The sequence below is a fragment of the Dendropsophus ebraccatus genome, chromosome 11, assembly GCF_027789765.1.
Source record: "Dendropsophus ebraccatus isolate aDenEbr1 chromosome 11, aDenEbr1.pat, whole genome shotgun sequence".
In the NCBI taxonomy this organism is placed as follows: domain Eukaryota; kingdom Metazoa; phylum Chordata; class Amphibia; order Anura; family Hylidae; genus Dendropsophus; species Dendropsophus ebraccatus.
Window position 1 is genome coordinate 34,772,341 of NC_091464.1, and position 12,788 is coordinate 34,785,128.

Below are 12,788 nucleotides of genomic sequence, written 5' to 3' on the forward strand. Positions count from 1 at the left end.
TTCAATTCTCAAATCTTAACGCGTTTCACCCAAAATTAACAAACCTCGTGAAAAGAATTTCCATCTGCTTTGCTCATCTCTGGTCTCTAGAGATGAGCGAACCTCGAGCATGCTCGAGTCGATCTGAACTCGAACGTTCGGCATTTGATTAGCGGTGGCTGCTGAACTTGGATAAAACCCTAAGGCTATGTGGAAAACATGGATATAGTCATTGGCTGTATCCATGTTTTCCAGACAGCCTTAGAGCTTTATCCAAATTCAGCAGCCCCAGCTAATCAAATCGACTCGAACCTGAACCCGGTTCGCTCATCTCTACTGGTCTCTATTTCACAGGAGACACTGAGGAGGAAGATATGTCTCTTACCTTCCTCCTCAGCCCTGTTCCGGTGCAGTTAGCGGTGTGCTCCATGATTCCTTGAGACCGTTAGGAAAGCTGGGGTACCTGTTAAAAGCACTGCCGACCCCCATAGCACTGACACCCACAGCCGGCTGAGGGCTATGAGGGTGGGCAGTGCTCCTAATGGGTTCCCAGTGCTCTTACAAATCTTACCAGATCATGGAGCACACAGAACGTTGCGGAGGAGGAAGGCAAGAGACATGCCTTCCTCATGGGTCTCCTGTGCAATAGGGACATATCAGCAGGTTAGATTCGTCTAACCTGCTGATCGTTCCCCTTTGGTAAATGTTGATATTTATACATTTTAAATAGAAACACACTTTAAGGTGACATATATTGAATGACATTTAATGTAACATAACATTGAAGAGTATTTCTTATGTACTGTATGTCTTAAAAAAGTCCGCCATATGGCTATATACTGTCCTGCTGCACATACCCCATGACTGACTTTTAGTGTGTGCAGGGCTGTTTCAATATGATCAACACTGCACACATTACTGTCCCCAGACCCGGGCATGACAGGCAGATGCGGTCCCGCAGCTGTCTGTCATTAACCCTCTTAAATTCTGCTATGCACAACAATGACTAATCACAGATGGATCTCAAAACAATATTGTTTTGAGATCCATCTGTGATTAGTTTTTGTATTCAGATCTCTTTGATTCTATGGTGGGTAAAACAGCAACCATTTCTGTGATTATGCACAGCAATGGCAGCGCTTAAAGGAGAAGTCCGGTAAAAATTTTTTACTAAAGTATTGCATTGCCACCCACATACAAATCACCAATATACACTTATTACAGAAAATGCTTATGAAGTGCTTTTTTCCCTGCACTTACTAATGCATTAAGGCTTTCTGAATAACATGGTGATGTCACAACCCAACTCCCAGAGCTATGCGAGCTGTGGCTGCTGGAGAGGATGATGGCAGGGGGATGCACAGTGTCCCTCCAGTGCCCTGTGTCCCTCAGTGTCCCCCTGCCATCATCCTCTCCAGCAGCCACAGCCCACACAGCTCTGGGAGTCGGGTTGTGACATCACTATTTTATCCAGGAAGTGCAGGAAAAAAAAATCACTTTATGTGCATTTCCCGTAAGTGTATATTGGTGTATAGCTTTTGGGGGGGTAAAACAATACTTTTATAAAAAGTTTTGCCGGACTTCTCCTTTAAGGTAGTCAGTGACAGGGCAAGGACCTGTCATTGACTGATCGGGACACCCGAAATATGGCTGTGGGGGTCCCAATCATACCGGCAGGCGGGGGTAAGGCACTTACATCAGTCCTGTCGGATCGGCGATCTGTAGATAGAATCTGCTCTCAAGCAGACTTAATGTAAAAACAAAAAAAAAAAACACATTAAAAAACCCTAATAAAATGCCCCATTACCCCTTATATTACCCCTTTCCCATTATAAAAGAAAAATATTTAAAAAAATAAAAAAACAACATATTACATATCGTAATATACATATCGTAGTGTAGCGTCTGATCTACTAAGTTATATATATATATATATATATATATATATATTCTATTTATTTATTTATTTGTTAAAGAATTGCACTTTTAATTTTTTACAAACATAAGTATAATGTAGGTTTTAAGATACTAATAGTGTCACCGCAGCACTTGCAATCTGGCAATCTGCTTACCTTCAGTAATCTTCCCTTCATTGCACACTGTTCCAAGAGGAAACCACACACACAGCAAAAATATGAGAGATAATGAACGAACCATTTTCTGACAATTTAGACTATGAAGATATCAGATCTAAAGGCAAACATGATTAAAATGTTTTAGAAGGTTGCATTTTAAATATATAGATCATTAAGCCCTTAGAGTAATTTCACTCATGATGCAGGTTTAATAAAGTTTCTGATGCAAAAAAAAAAAAAGGATTGGTAGCTTTTCTCTTCATACCATTATACCTTTACAATCTCCCACGTAGAGAAAGAGTTGCACTGTAACCTCCAGCGCCCTGTGTCCCTCAGTGTCCCCCTACCATCATCCTCTCCAGCAGCCACAGCCCGCACAGCTCTGGGAGTCGGCTCGTGACATCATCAAGTTATCCAGGAAGTGAAGCCTTGATGCAGTAGTAAGTGCAGGAAAAAAGCACTTTATAAGCATTTCCCGTAATAAGTGTATATTGGTGATTTGTATAAGTTTTGGGGGTAATGCAATACTTCAATAAGAACATTTTACTGGGCTTCTCCTTTAAATGTACATCATAGGGCAGAAACAGACCGCTGCTCATGGTTTACAATTTTGGATATTTAAGAGGGTAATTCTTGTAAAGAACCTGCCATGTCCCCCAAGCTTCACAAACTGACCCCAGGCCCTGACAGAAAAACATTGATCCAAAATTGTTCTCCTCAGCCATCACTCCCTTTAGCTGACTGGCTTCTCAGTCATAGACAGCAGCTACAGTGATACTCACCGCACCCCATTCCACCAGTCAGGCTATCCGCACAGACTGGAAAAGAGGTCTGATGTTAGCATTTTTATCTCATGCTCTATTTTGAGGTAGTTTGTATTTGTAAAATAATTGATCTGCTATTTTCATGCCTACTTTATAAACGTTATTACGTGCTACACTTTACCCAACTCCAATTAACCTGTTTATGCCCAACAGCCATTCATATATGGTGGCTGGCTTTTGGATGAGTTTGGCGTGTGCTCATAAGCTGAGCCCACCCCATACCCAGCTATCTGCAGCCAGCACCTGCAGAAAATACTGATCTAGGAATCTTAACATTATTTAGCTGCAACATTGGTAGTAAGGTGATATAATTGTGCGGTCCCAACATGCTGTCATGGCAGCCCAAGGCTCCTCCTAGCATTGCTTCAAAATGGGCTGAAAAAAAAAATTACCACAGAAGATTTCCGAACGTTTAAGTCTGTTCTTAGGGCCTTTTCTGTGTTCTTTGAAACACAGGTGGCACGGCCATGGAAGCCCTGCAGTGGGTTCTTTTCCAATATAATGCCAGGAGCAGGGAAAGTGTCACTACAGTGCCGCAAATATTCATTCAGATTGGTGCCTTGTTCTTGTGTTCAGTTTCTTATTAAAACACTTCCCTCCTGAACCTTATTTAGTCCTTTCACATATTTAAAGGTTTTGATCATGTCCCCCTTTTTCCTTCCTTCCTTCAGACTATACAGATTTAGATCCTCAAAAGTGTAATCCAGATTTAGAAAAAGCATAGCTAGTTTCTTCAAAAACAGTACCACCCCTGTCCTTAGCATGTGTGGTATTAAAGTTCAGCTCTATCACTTCATAGTTACATATGTGGAACAATGGAACTGAGCAGCAAAACCCACACCCAAACGGAAGACAGGAGAGGTGCCATGTTTTTCTAAGCCTGGATAACCCCTTTAAGTCTTTCCTGTTTTATGCCCGTCTTTGGACCAGTTCTATTTTATCAATATCTTTTTGTAGGTGAGGTCTCCAGAACTGGACACAGTATTCCAGATGTGGTCTCACTAGAGCTCTATACAGTGGGATCACAAACTCTCTATTCCTACTGGTTATACCTCTAGCTATACAGCCCAATATGCGATTTGCTTTCCCTACCACCTGGTTGCACTGGTGACTCAGTCAGACATCACTACCCCTAAACCCCTCTCTTCAAAAGTCTTTGCTAACACAGAACTGCTGATATGATACTCGGATAGAGGATTCCTTGTATTAGAAATTCCCTTCCCTAATAAAAGTTAAATCACTTCCTCCTTTATCAATTTCTAAATGAAAGTGTAAACTAAAAAATAAAAAATTACCTATTAGAAATTGGCATGTGCATAATTGTCTGAACTATATAATGTTACTTATCTTACTTTATGATCAGCGTAAGCATAAAGTTTACTCATATTTATGATATACTTATTATTATTTTTCATTAATTACTATATTTATTTATTTTGTACAATATGGAGACAGACATAAAAGAAACACACTCCAGGGCACTTTGGCCAGGGAGAGGAGACATCAGTACGTTACCAGGCCCGGACTGACAACCCACCAAGATTGTTAGTCTGTGGGGGCCACCTGGGTTGCAAAATTAAATGTTGCGATATCGAAGATAAATTGGCCCGCCATCTTTCTGCAAACCGGAGGCTGAGGGCTGCTGCCGGACATAGTGTCTGGCTGCCCGCTGCCAGAGACTTTGTCACTTGAGCAATACTAACAGGCAGCGCCATGTTACTAATTAGCTCTGCTAAGGGGCCCCGGCCTCCCATTGGGCTTAGGCCCTTTGAGTTCGGTTAACCAGTGGATAAGACATCACTTAAGTTACAGGATGTACAGTAACTGTGCTCTAATCATTATAATTATCATTGCTGGAGTACCCCTTTAAGTATATGCTATTTACTTTGATGTATCTTTATTATTATTGCTTATTTAATGCTTGACTATTGTGCTGCTGCTACCACCATATACAGTAATATTGGAGATAAGGAAAGATCTCTTTTTCTGATTCTTCTACTTCTAAAACCTTATGTCTTCCTGATTTCCTTTTACTTTCTAACTATAGCATTTTCATTTCATAACTCTTCTCTTACCCAGGGTTGTTCCACAGCCACTCACCTCAGTTGTGACGATACTGTTTGCAGGACTCTGTATAAAAAAAAGACAGCTTGTCTCTCTTTCAGACGCCTATATATTTTCAACGATGCTTATCTCCACGAGAGGAGGAGACTGGCTGAGATGTCACAACAAATACTTACAATGTAGGTTTCTTATTTTTTTAGTGTTTGCAATGCTTTTTTCCATGACATTTATTATGGTGTTTTTTGGTACTTTTGTGTCTCTTACACTACAGGGAGTTTACACGGAAAAAATGTTATATATTGAGAATATATATTAAAATTATATATATTCTGTTGACAATTTGGTAATGTATAATTTGGATCTGTAATACAGTGTTGGGCTATGTTCACGTTGTTACAACGGCCGTAATTCCCACAGAACTTACATTGTGCTGACTTCTGAGGGAATACCGGCCGGGATCTCTAATGACGCCATAGAAAACTGATATGTCAGTTTTCTGCGGCCGCTATTCATTGAATAGCGGCTGCAGAAAACCCTGTCAGTGGACACAGTGGAGCGAGCGGCTCCAGCCGCTCGCTCTTTTGTGTGCAGTGGGGAGTTCTAATGCGGCCATGCACTGATGCACCCGCATCAGAACTTAGCGGCACTAAAGATCATCCGTCCAGTACTGCAGTGCCATCCGGGATGATCTTTTCAGAGACCAGCTGTTATCATACGTAGTGTGAGCCTTATGGTTCAAACCTGTATTATTTTCGTACTCATGGGAAAAAATGGTGATAATGCAATTTAATGGTTTAGGTTTAATTAACATTTCTGGCAGATTATAAAACCTGGAAGCTGGCAGGGGGAAATTCATTAACGGTACTAACTCACCTCTTCCTGTGCCTGCAGTGCAAGATCGGCCACAGGACCCTCACCAGGCTCAGGGATCTCCGGAGCTGACACGTCACAACCCAGCAGATGGACTGGCTGCTCAGCCAGTCGGTGATTGGGCCGGAACCCCACCACAGTTACTGATTGGCTAAGCGGCCAGTCCATCAACAGTGACGGGGCCATATTACCAGCTGCTGCTGCCCTAGGCAATAACCCTGAGGACGCCCCATCTTTACTCACTAATTAGAATCATGATTTTCTAGTTTCTGAACATCATATTGATATGTAATCAGTCTTAGGCCACGTTCTCACATTTACTGTATGTCACCACATGCAGCCGAAACCAGACCCACATGCGGTAACAAATAGGCATATGGACAATAATCCTGGTAACAGCACATGATTACCAGACCTGACCAATACCCCCATGCACCCCCCTCCCTTTGAAAAGACACCAGATTAACTGGCAAGTCTGAAGAAAGAAGTTGTTTCCTTCCCCCTGCTCCTTGGTGCTGCCCCCCGGCAAGGTGCTGCCCTAGGCACCGGACCACTGGTGCCTAGTGGTAAATACAGCCCTGAGCAGGGACAGGCCTTTTCCCACGAGGCGTGACATCAAAACTCTGGGGAAAATGCCTTCCGGCGGGGATCCTGTGGCTGGTCCCTCCGCAAGACTTCTCCTTTAAATGAAGATATTTTCTTCAATAGCATAGTTCACATGTCCGTATTCATTATCTTTTTTTTTATATCCCTATTTCAGCAATACAACCAAAAGCAGCTAAAAGGTTTATTACATATATCCATATAAATATGGATGAAGACAAACAGATACAGAACCAAAAATACATCAAAATGAAAAAGATATAGATTAGGCTCTCACACATTAGATGTAAATGCATACCTCATCAAGTGTAAAGTATGCACAAATAAACGTATATCCACACACATTTAAGACTATGTTCTCAAGCCATCTTTTTTAGGCCAATTAACGGCTGTTATTTTATAATGACGGATTTGCATCTAAAAGTAATGGCCATCATTATCATCTCATGGCCGTTATTTGGTTTTAAAATGTGGCCACCATATGGCCAAAAAGAGATGGTGTAAGAACAAAAATGTTAAAATTGGTTAAAGGTCAGCACTGCATATAAACGGGTTATCCAGCGCTACAAAAACATGGCCACTTTCCCCCTACTGTTGTCTCCAGTTTGGGTGGGGTTTTGAAACTCAGTTCCATTGAAGTAAATGGCGCTTAATTGCAAACTGCACCTGAACTGGAGACAAAAGTAGGGGGAAAAGTGGCCATGTTTTTGTAGTGCTGGATAACCCCTTTAAAGGCTACGACCACCACTATTTACATAAATGGTACTGAGATCCCCCAAGACTACAGAAAATTTTAAGCCCTTTTCTTGGCTCACAAAAAAGGGGTAGCAGGTAAGAAAAATCTCCCTTTGGTTGAATCCACATGGATCAGAGCTGAAGCAAAATATACCAACAGTTTGCAACCTCTGTGTATAGTGATAAGATCCAGGGGGAATCTGCAACAAAATCTACACATAAAGCCCTGTTCACACATCTGTAGCCGTCCGCAGTTTCACAGACCCCTTATTAAGTGAATGGTGATCCATGCCACAAATGCGGTTTGTACTAGGGCCTGCACCTGCCAGACCCTTAACCCCTTCAGGACTGGACTAATTCTTTTTTTTGCTCTTTTGTTTTTTCCTCCTCGTGTTTAAAAGGCCATAGCGTTCACATTTTTACCTACAGACCCACATGAGCCCTTATTTTTTGCGCCACTAATTGTACTTTCTAATGTCAGGCTTAACTTTTGCATAAAGTACGCTTCAAAACCAGAAAAAAATTAAATGTGTGATGAAATTGGAAACAAAAATGTATTTTCAAATTTGGGGAGTATTTGTTTTTACGCCGTTCGCCCTAGGGTAAAACTGACTTGATATGCATATTCCTCAAGTTATTACAATTGCAACGGTATGTAACTTGTGTAACTTTTATTTTATTTGATGGGTTTAAAAAAATTAAAACCTTTTTATTAAATTAATGTTCCTTTAAAATCATTCTATTCCCATGCTTATAGCGCTTTTATCCTTTGGTCTATGGGGCTGTCTCAGGTGTAATTTTTTGTGCCATGATGTGTACTTTCTATTGGTACCTTGACTGCGCATATGTGACTTTTTGATCGCTTTTTATTACAATTTTTCTGGATTTAATGCAACCAAAAATGCACAATTATGCACTTTGGAATTTTTTTACGCTTACGCCGTTTACCGTGAGAGATTAGGAATGTGATAGTTTAATAGTTTGGGCGATTACACACGCGACAATAACATACGTCTTTATTTATTTATTTATTTATTTTTATTTATGAAATGGGGAAAGGGGGTTGATTTAAACTTTTATTAGGGGAGGGGACAGCTGCATTTAAAAGGCTAATTAATGCCGATCGGACCCTGCCCGCTAATTGCCACGGTCACGGGCTATAGATAGCACCCGAGACCACAGCGGTTCAGAGCGGGGTCGCCGTGCAACCCCCCTCTGAACTCCCCCACTTGCATGAGGACGTACAGTTACGCCCTCATGCGGGAAGGGGTTAAAAGTCCTATGAAATAAAAAAAGGTCAGAAGGCAGGGAGGTGCGGGAATATAATAAACAAAGTACACTTACCAGTCCTCATGCCTCTGTAGCGCCGTTCCCGGGTCTCGCTGATGGCTCACAGCTGTCATTTTCGGCTGGCGTCCGGATATGTCATGTTTCCTGCTCCTCCAGCTGCAATGTCACTTACCTGGCTGATCCAACTGCCAGCTCAGCCAGTCAGTGACTGAGGTGGTGTCTTGCCCAAGGCACTAATTGGCTAAGCAGGCAGTCAATCAGTCAGGTAACTGACGTTGCAGCTAGAGGAGCTACAGGAGGCCAACGGCTTTCAGTGAGACCTGGGAGCGGCGCTAGGAGACACAAGGATAGGTCATTTTTTTTTTTTTGTTTCATTGGATTTCTTCTTTAACACCCATGGGTGTGTGAATACGGCCATAGAGATGAATGAGTCTTTAATCTGTCCACAATTGCACACAGAAAATATGGACCCAAAAATGTACCCAAGCTCACGCAGTTTTTGCTGTGCATTTGGGACAGATTTGCATAAAAAATACTCTAATGCTTGTGGAAACACCCTAAAAGGGTGTACTTATAAAGGGGTTTTTAATAAATTGCTGCCTTGTTGGTAAACATAATAAACATGTTATGCTTACGCCTCTTTGCGTTTCTCTACTACAGCCTGCTTAGCAGATCACTCGATTAGATGGGACATCGCCGTGGCCAGTGATTGGCTGAACAGGACTATTTATCTCGGAAGTAGTGGAGCAATAAGTGGGGGACACCGGAGAGGCCACATCAGGACACCGGGGCAATGAAGAGAAGTAAGCATAAGATGTTTATTATGTTTACCAACAGGCCAGCAATGTATTAGAACTTTTTATACAATAGATAACCCCTTTAAGTTTTAGTATCTAGGGCTGCATGAACTGTAAATATGGTCCTGGTTATAACAAAATACTACTTACTTTTTTTTTTTTTTTTTCTTTTATACAGAAAAAATATAATTTAGACTTGGAAGAACTGAGAGAAAGGAAAAAGAGGTTGATCAACAGCCAGGGACTTTTTAACACTTTGATGTGTCTGGTACAAAGATTACATAAGTAGCCTGTTAAAAATGTTCATCCCTTCTAAGGTTAATAAGCGGAAAGAAGTAATTTTCCCCTCCCTGCAGGGGAATAACAGCGGAATTTAGTGTAGCCCATTATTGTTAGACACTCAGGAACACCAGCAGCACCTCTTTTTTCAGCCCCAGGGTTCCATCTCAGAATACTAACACATCAGTAGCATTACAAACACTATAGTCTGTGGTTCCCACACAGTATTTTGGTCAGTATTTTTTTTTTTCAACTAAAACCAGGAGCAAAATTATAATGGAAAGATTTGCACAGCTTTTGTGTTTTCAACCCTCTTCTGGTTTTGGTTGAAATAAGACTGACCAAAAGACTGATAAAAATACTATGTGATGTGTGAACATAGCTAACCTGGTATAAAAATAAATGTGCAATACTTTCTGAGAAAGTTAAGTAAAAAGAAAAAAAAAATCAGCAAAGTCAGCAAATTATCGGTATAAGCTGAGACACATTTCCTTCTTACTAATGCAATAAAACAACTATGGTAAGCAGAAGACTTCCTAAGAAAAAGATTGACCTGCTTCGTTCACAAAGTAAGAGAAACACTCAATACCTGTGTAAAAACAACAAGTGTTACACGTAGCAAAGCGCAAGACTCAGTAACATTTTTTTTTTTTAATGACTCAGATCGCCGACTCTAATCTTATATCAGCACCTAGCAAAACACTGTATAACCCTCTTGTCAATGCACTCACTCAGCAGTATCATCATCCACACGTCTCACCAGAAATACAGAACAATCAGATCCTTTTTTACCATGTTAAGCAGGGAGTTGCATGTTCACAGGGAAAAGTCGCTGGTTAGTGAAAAAGGACATCCAAGTGTGGTGTGAGGAGAAACAGGAAGAGGGAAGCTGAAGGGAGGGGGAAGTGGTGACTTGCAGATAAGGAGATTACATTTTACTGTATATTGCACATCTATTATAACCTGTTATTGAAGCTAGCTACATTCGAGACCTTTTTCATGTATTGCTATATTATCCTGGGTAAGAAATCTAAAGTGTGAAATGACTAAAATGTACTGGTACCTGTTTTTATTTTCCAGTTGCTAATATCACAATGCCGAGTTACCAATGTTTCATGTAGACCAGGCATGTCAAACTTTCGCAGTGTACTTTATGAAACAATTCAGCCTGTCATTGCAAAGTACAATTAGTGGCACAAAAAATAAGGGCTCATGTGGGTTTCTAGGTGGAAAAATGCAAGTGCTATGGCCTTTTAAGCACAAGGAGGAAAAAACGAAAACGCAAAAATTAAAATTGGCCGGGTCCTCTAAGGGTTAAAGAACTGTGACATACCTGTCTATAGGTTCTATGTGTTATTGTAGTTCAGCCCCATTCACTTCAATGGGATTGAGGTCTGGTCGAAACATGTTTCTGTATAATGTTCCAAATGGCTTCCTCTAAGGCAATATAGCATTAGATGGAGCATACCACAATTTGTTTTCTTTCAAATTTATATGGAATCTGACAGAAAAACCTCTGAAGCTTCTAAATGACAGTGGAAGGCTATGGTGGTACAGCAGAGCAGCAAGCACTTCCATTAGTGCTGTATTATGGCTCAAAACAGAGCTGTAACATTCCCATAGGCATGAGACCATGGTTATCACCATTACGATAAAATAGTAGAATGCATATGTAGAGTACTGTGCGTAAATATAATGTAAACACACCCTACTGTGTACCTACAGTATACACCTTTATCGCCGGACAACCCCTTTAAAGGGGTGCTCCAGCATGGGAGCACTTTCTGGGGGGGACCGGGGAGAAGGTGGCTGAAATAAAAGACGTCCACTCACCTCCCCGGTTCCAGCGGTGGGTCACTTATCGCAGCGCTCCGGTCCCCGGTTCCCGGCCGCTTCCTGGTGTCTGACGCCGGCCGAGACGCTACGTCTCAGGGCCGCTCAGCCACTCAGTGAAGGAGGCGGGATCCGAGAGGACTTCAAACGGACACCAGACACCAGGAAGCGGCCGGGGACCAGAGCGCCGCGATGAGTGACCCGCTGCTGGAACCGGGGAGGTGAGTGGACGTCTTTTATTTCAGCCACCTCCTCCCAGGTCCCCCCCAAAAACTGCCCCCACACTGGATAACCCCTTTAAAGTCAGCCAAACCTCTTTGGCCAGTGTGGCCAACTGTTAAAGCTACATTGTGGCCTTGCTCATTTGGGCTTTTTTTTTTTTTTGCTACATTTATTTTTTTGATTTTTTTAAACTTTTTTTTATTTATTGTATTTTTCTTTCTCTGCAGAGCTCATTTGAGTCTACTGAGACCCAGCAGCTACTAAGCGCCCATCAATCACATGATCACCAGAACGGCAAGTAGGAAGCCACATAGCCACCCTCTGAGCTGTATACACAGTACTTATTCAGCACTGTGTATACAGTGATCAGGAAGGGCAAGGGTGGTAAGCACAGTATCACTCCCTTCTTTCAGGAGGGCACAGCTGTCTCCTTACTGGCTCCTCTCTTGCAGACGTGCAAGGATACGATAAAAAAAACTCTGCAAGGACATTCAGGAGCGGTTAGAGTCAATGAAAAGTTGAAAAGTTGTTAAATAAAATATGTGGTTATGCAAAATGGTTATGTGATGTACAAACAAAATACAAGGTGTACTAAATAAATTCAAGCCCACACACAGCTCAGTTGACTGGAAAATAAAAATATGTTTTTGAAATGCAGTAAAACAGAAAAATCTAAAGTTGTGTACTTTCTTGAGTTATCTCTAAACGCAACACATCCTGAGATGTATGAGATTATCAGATTTTCACCACTACGTGATTTCGTAACCCACTATCACAGCCATTGGTGACAACAGTGGCCGATGCATAGCGCTGTCTTTGACTTCTCCTTCTCTAACATTGTTGGTGGCTATCATTTCTACACAGCATGAATCAAATTTTTATCAGTTAACAGCACTGAGGCCCACTGGTCACTTGTCCAGTGTATATGCTCCCTAGCACATGCAATGGGGGTTTTTTAAAGGAGTGGCCCCCACTTTCTCCAGATCTGAATCCATAGAAAGCCTATGGGTCAGTTGAGTCACTTTGTAGAGGCTTGTAACTCTGTACCCCAGAACCTGAATGACCTGAGGTTGTCCTTAAAGAAGAGTGGGATACCATGCCTCAGCAGACAATAAGGCGCCTTGTGAACAGTATAAGATGTTGCCATCAAGCTGTAATTGATGTTCAAGGACATATGACAAGTTATTGAGATATTGACTTTTTTTTTATTGGGGTAT

At 41.6% G+C, this 12,788-nt stretch overlaps 1 protein-coding gene across 4 annotated transcripts in view; it reads right to left on the minus strand.

Moving 5' to 3' along the window:
• The window catches only part of LOC138767823 (granulocyte-macrophage colony-stimulating factor receptor subunit alpha-like), a 37,457-nt gene extending 27,070 nt beyond the window's left edge, over window positions 1-10,387 (minus strand). The window contains exons 1-2 of one of the 4 annotated variants that reach the window (XM_069945630.1): window positions 10,309-10,387; window positions 2,052-2,169 (exon numbers count right to left, since the gene is read on the minus strand). In XM_069945630.1, the coding sequence (XP_069801731.1) occupies window positions 2,052-2,136 (85 nt within the window). In that variant the 5' untranslated portion in view covers window positions 2,137-2,169; window positions 10,309-10,387. Of the gene's footprint in view, window positions 1-2,051; window positions 2,170-2,327; window positions 4,132-4,978; window positions 5,022-10,276 lie in introns of those variants that run through there. The other 3 variants (XM_069945632.1, XM_069945633.1, XM_069945634.1) reach the window with 3 other exon arrangements.
• Window positions 10,388-12,788: the final 2,401 nt, after the last annotated feature.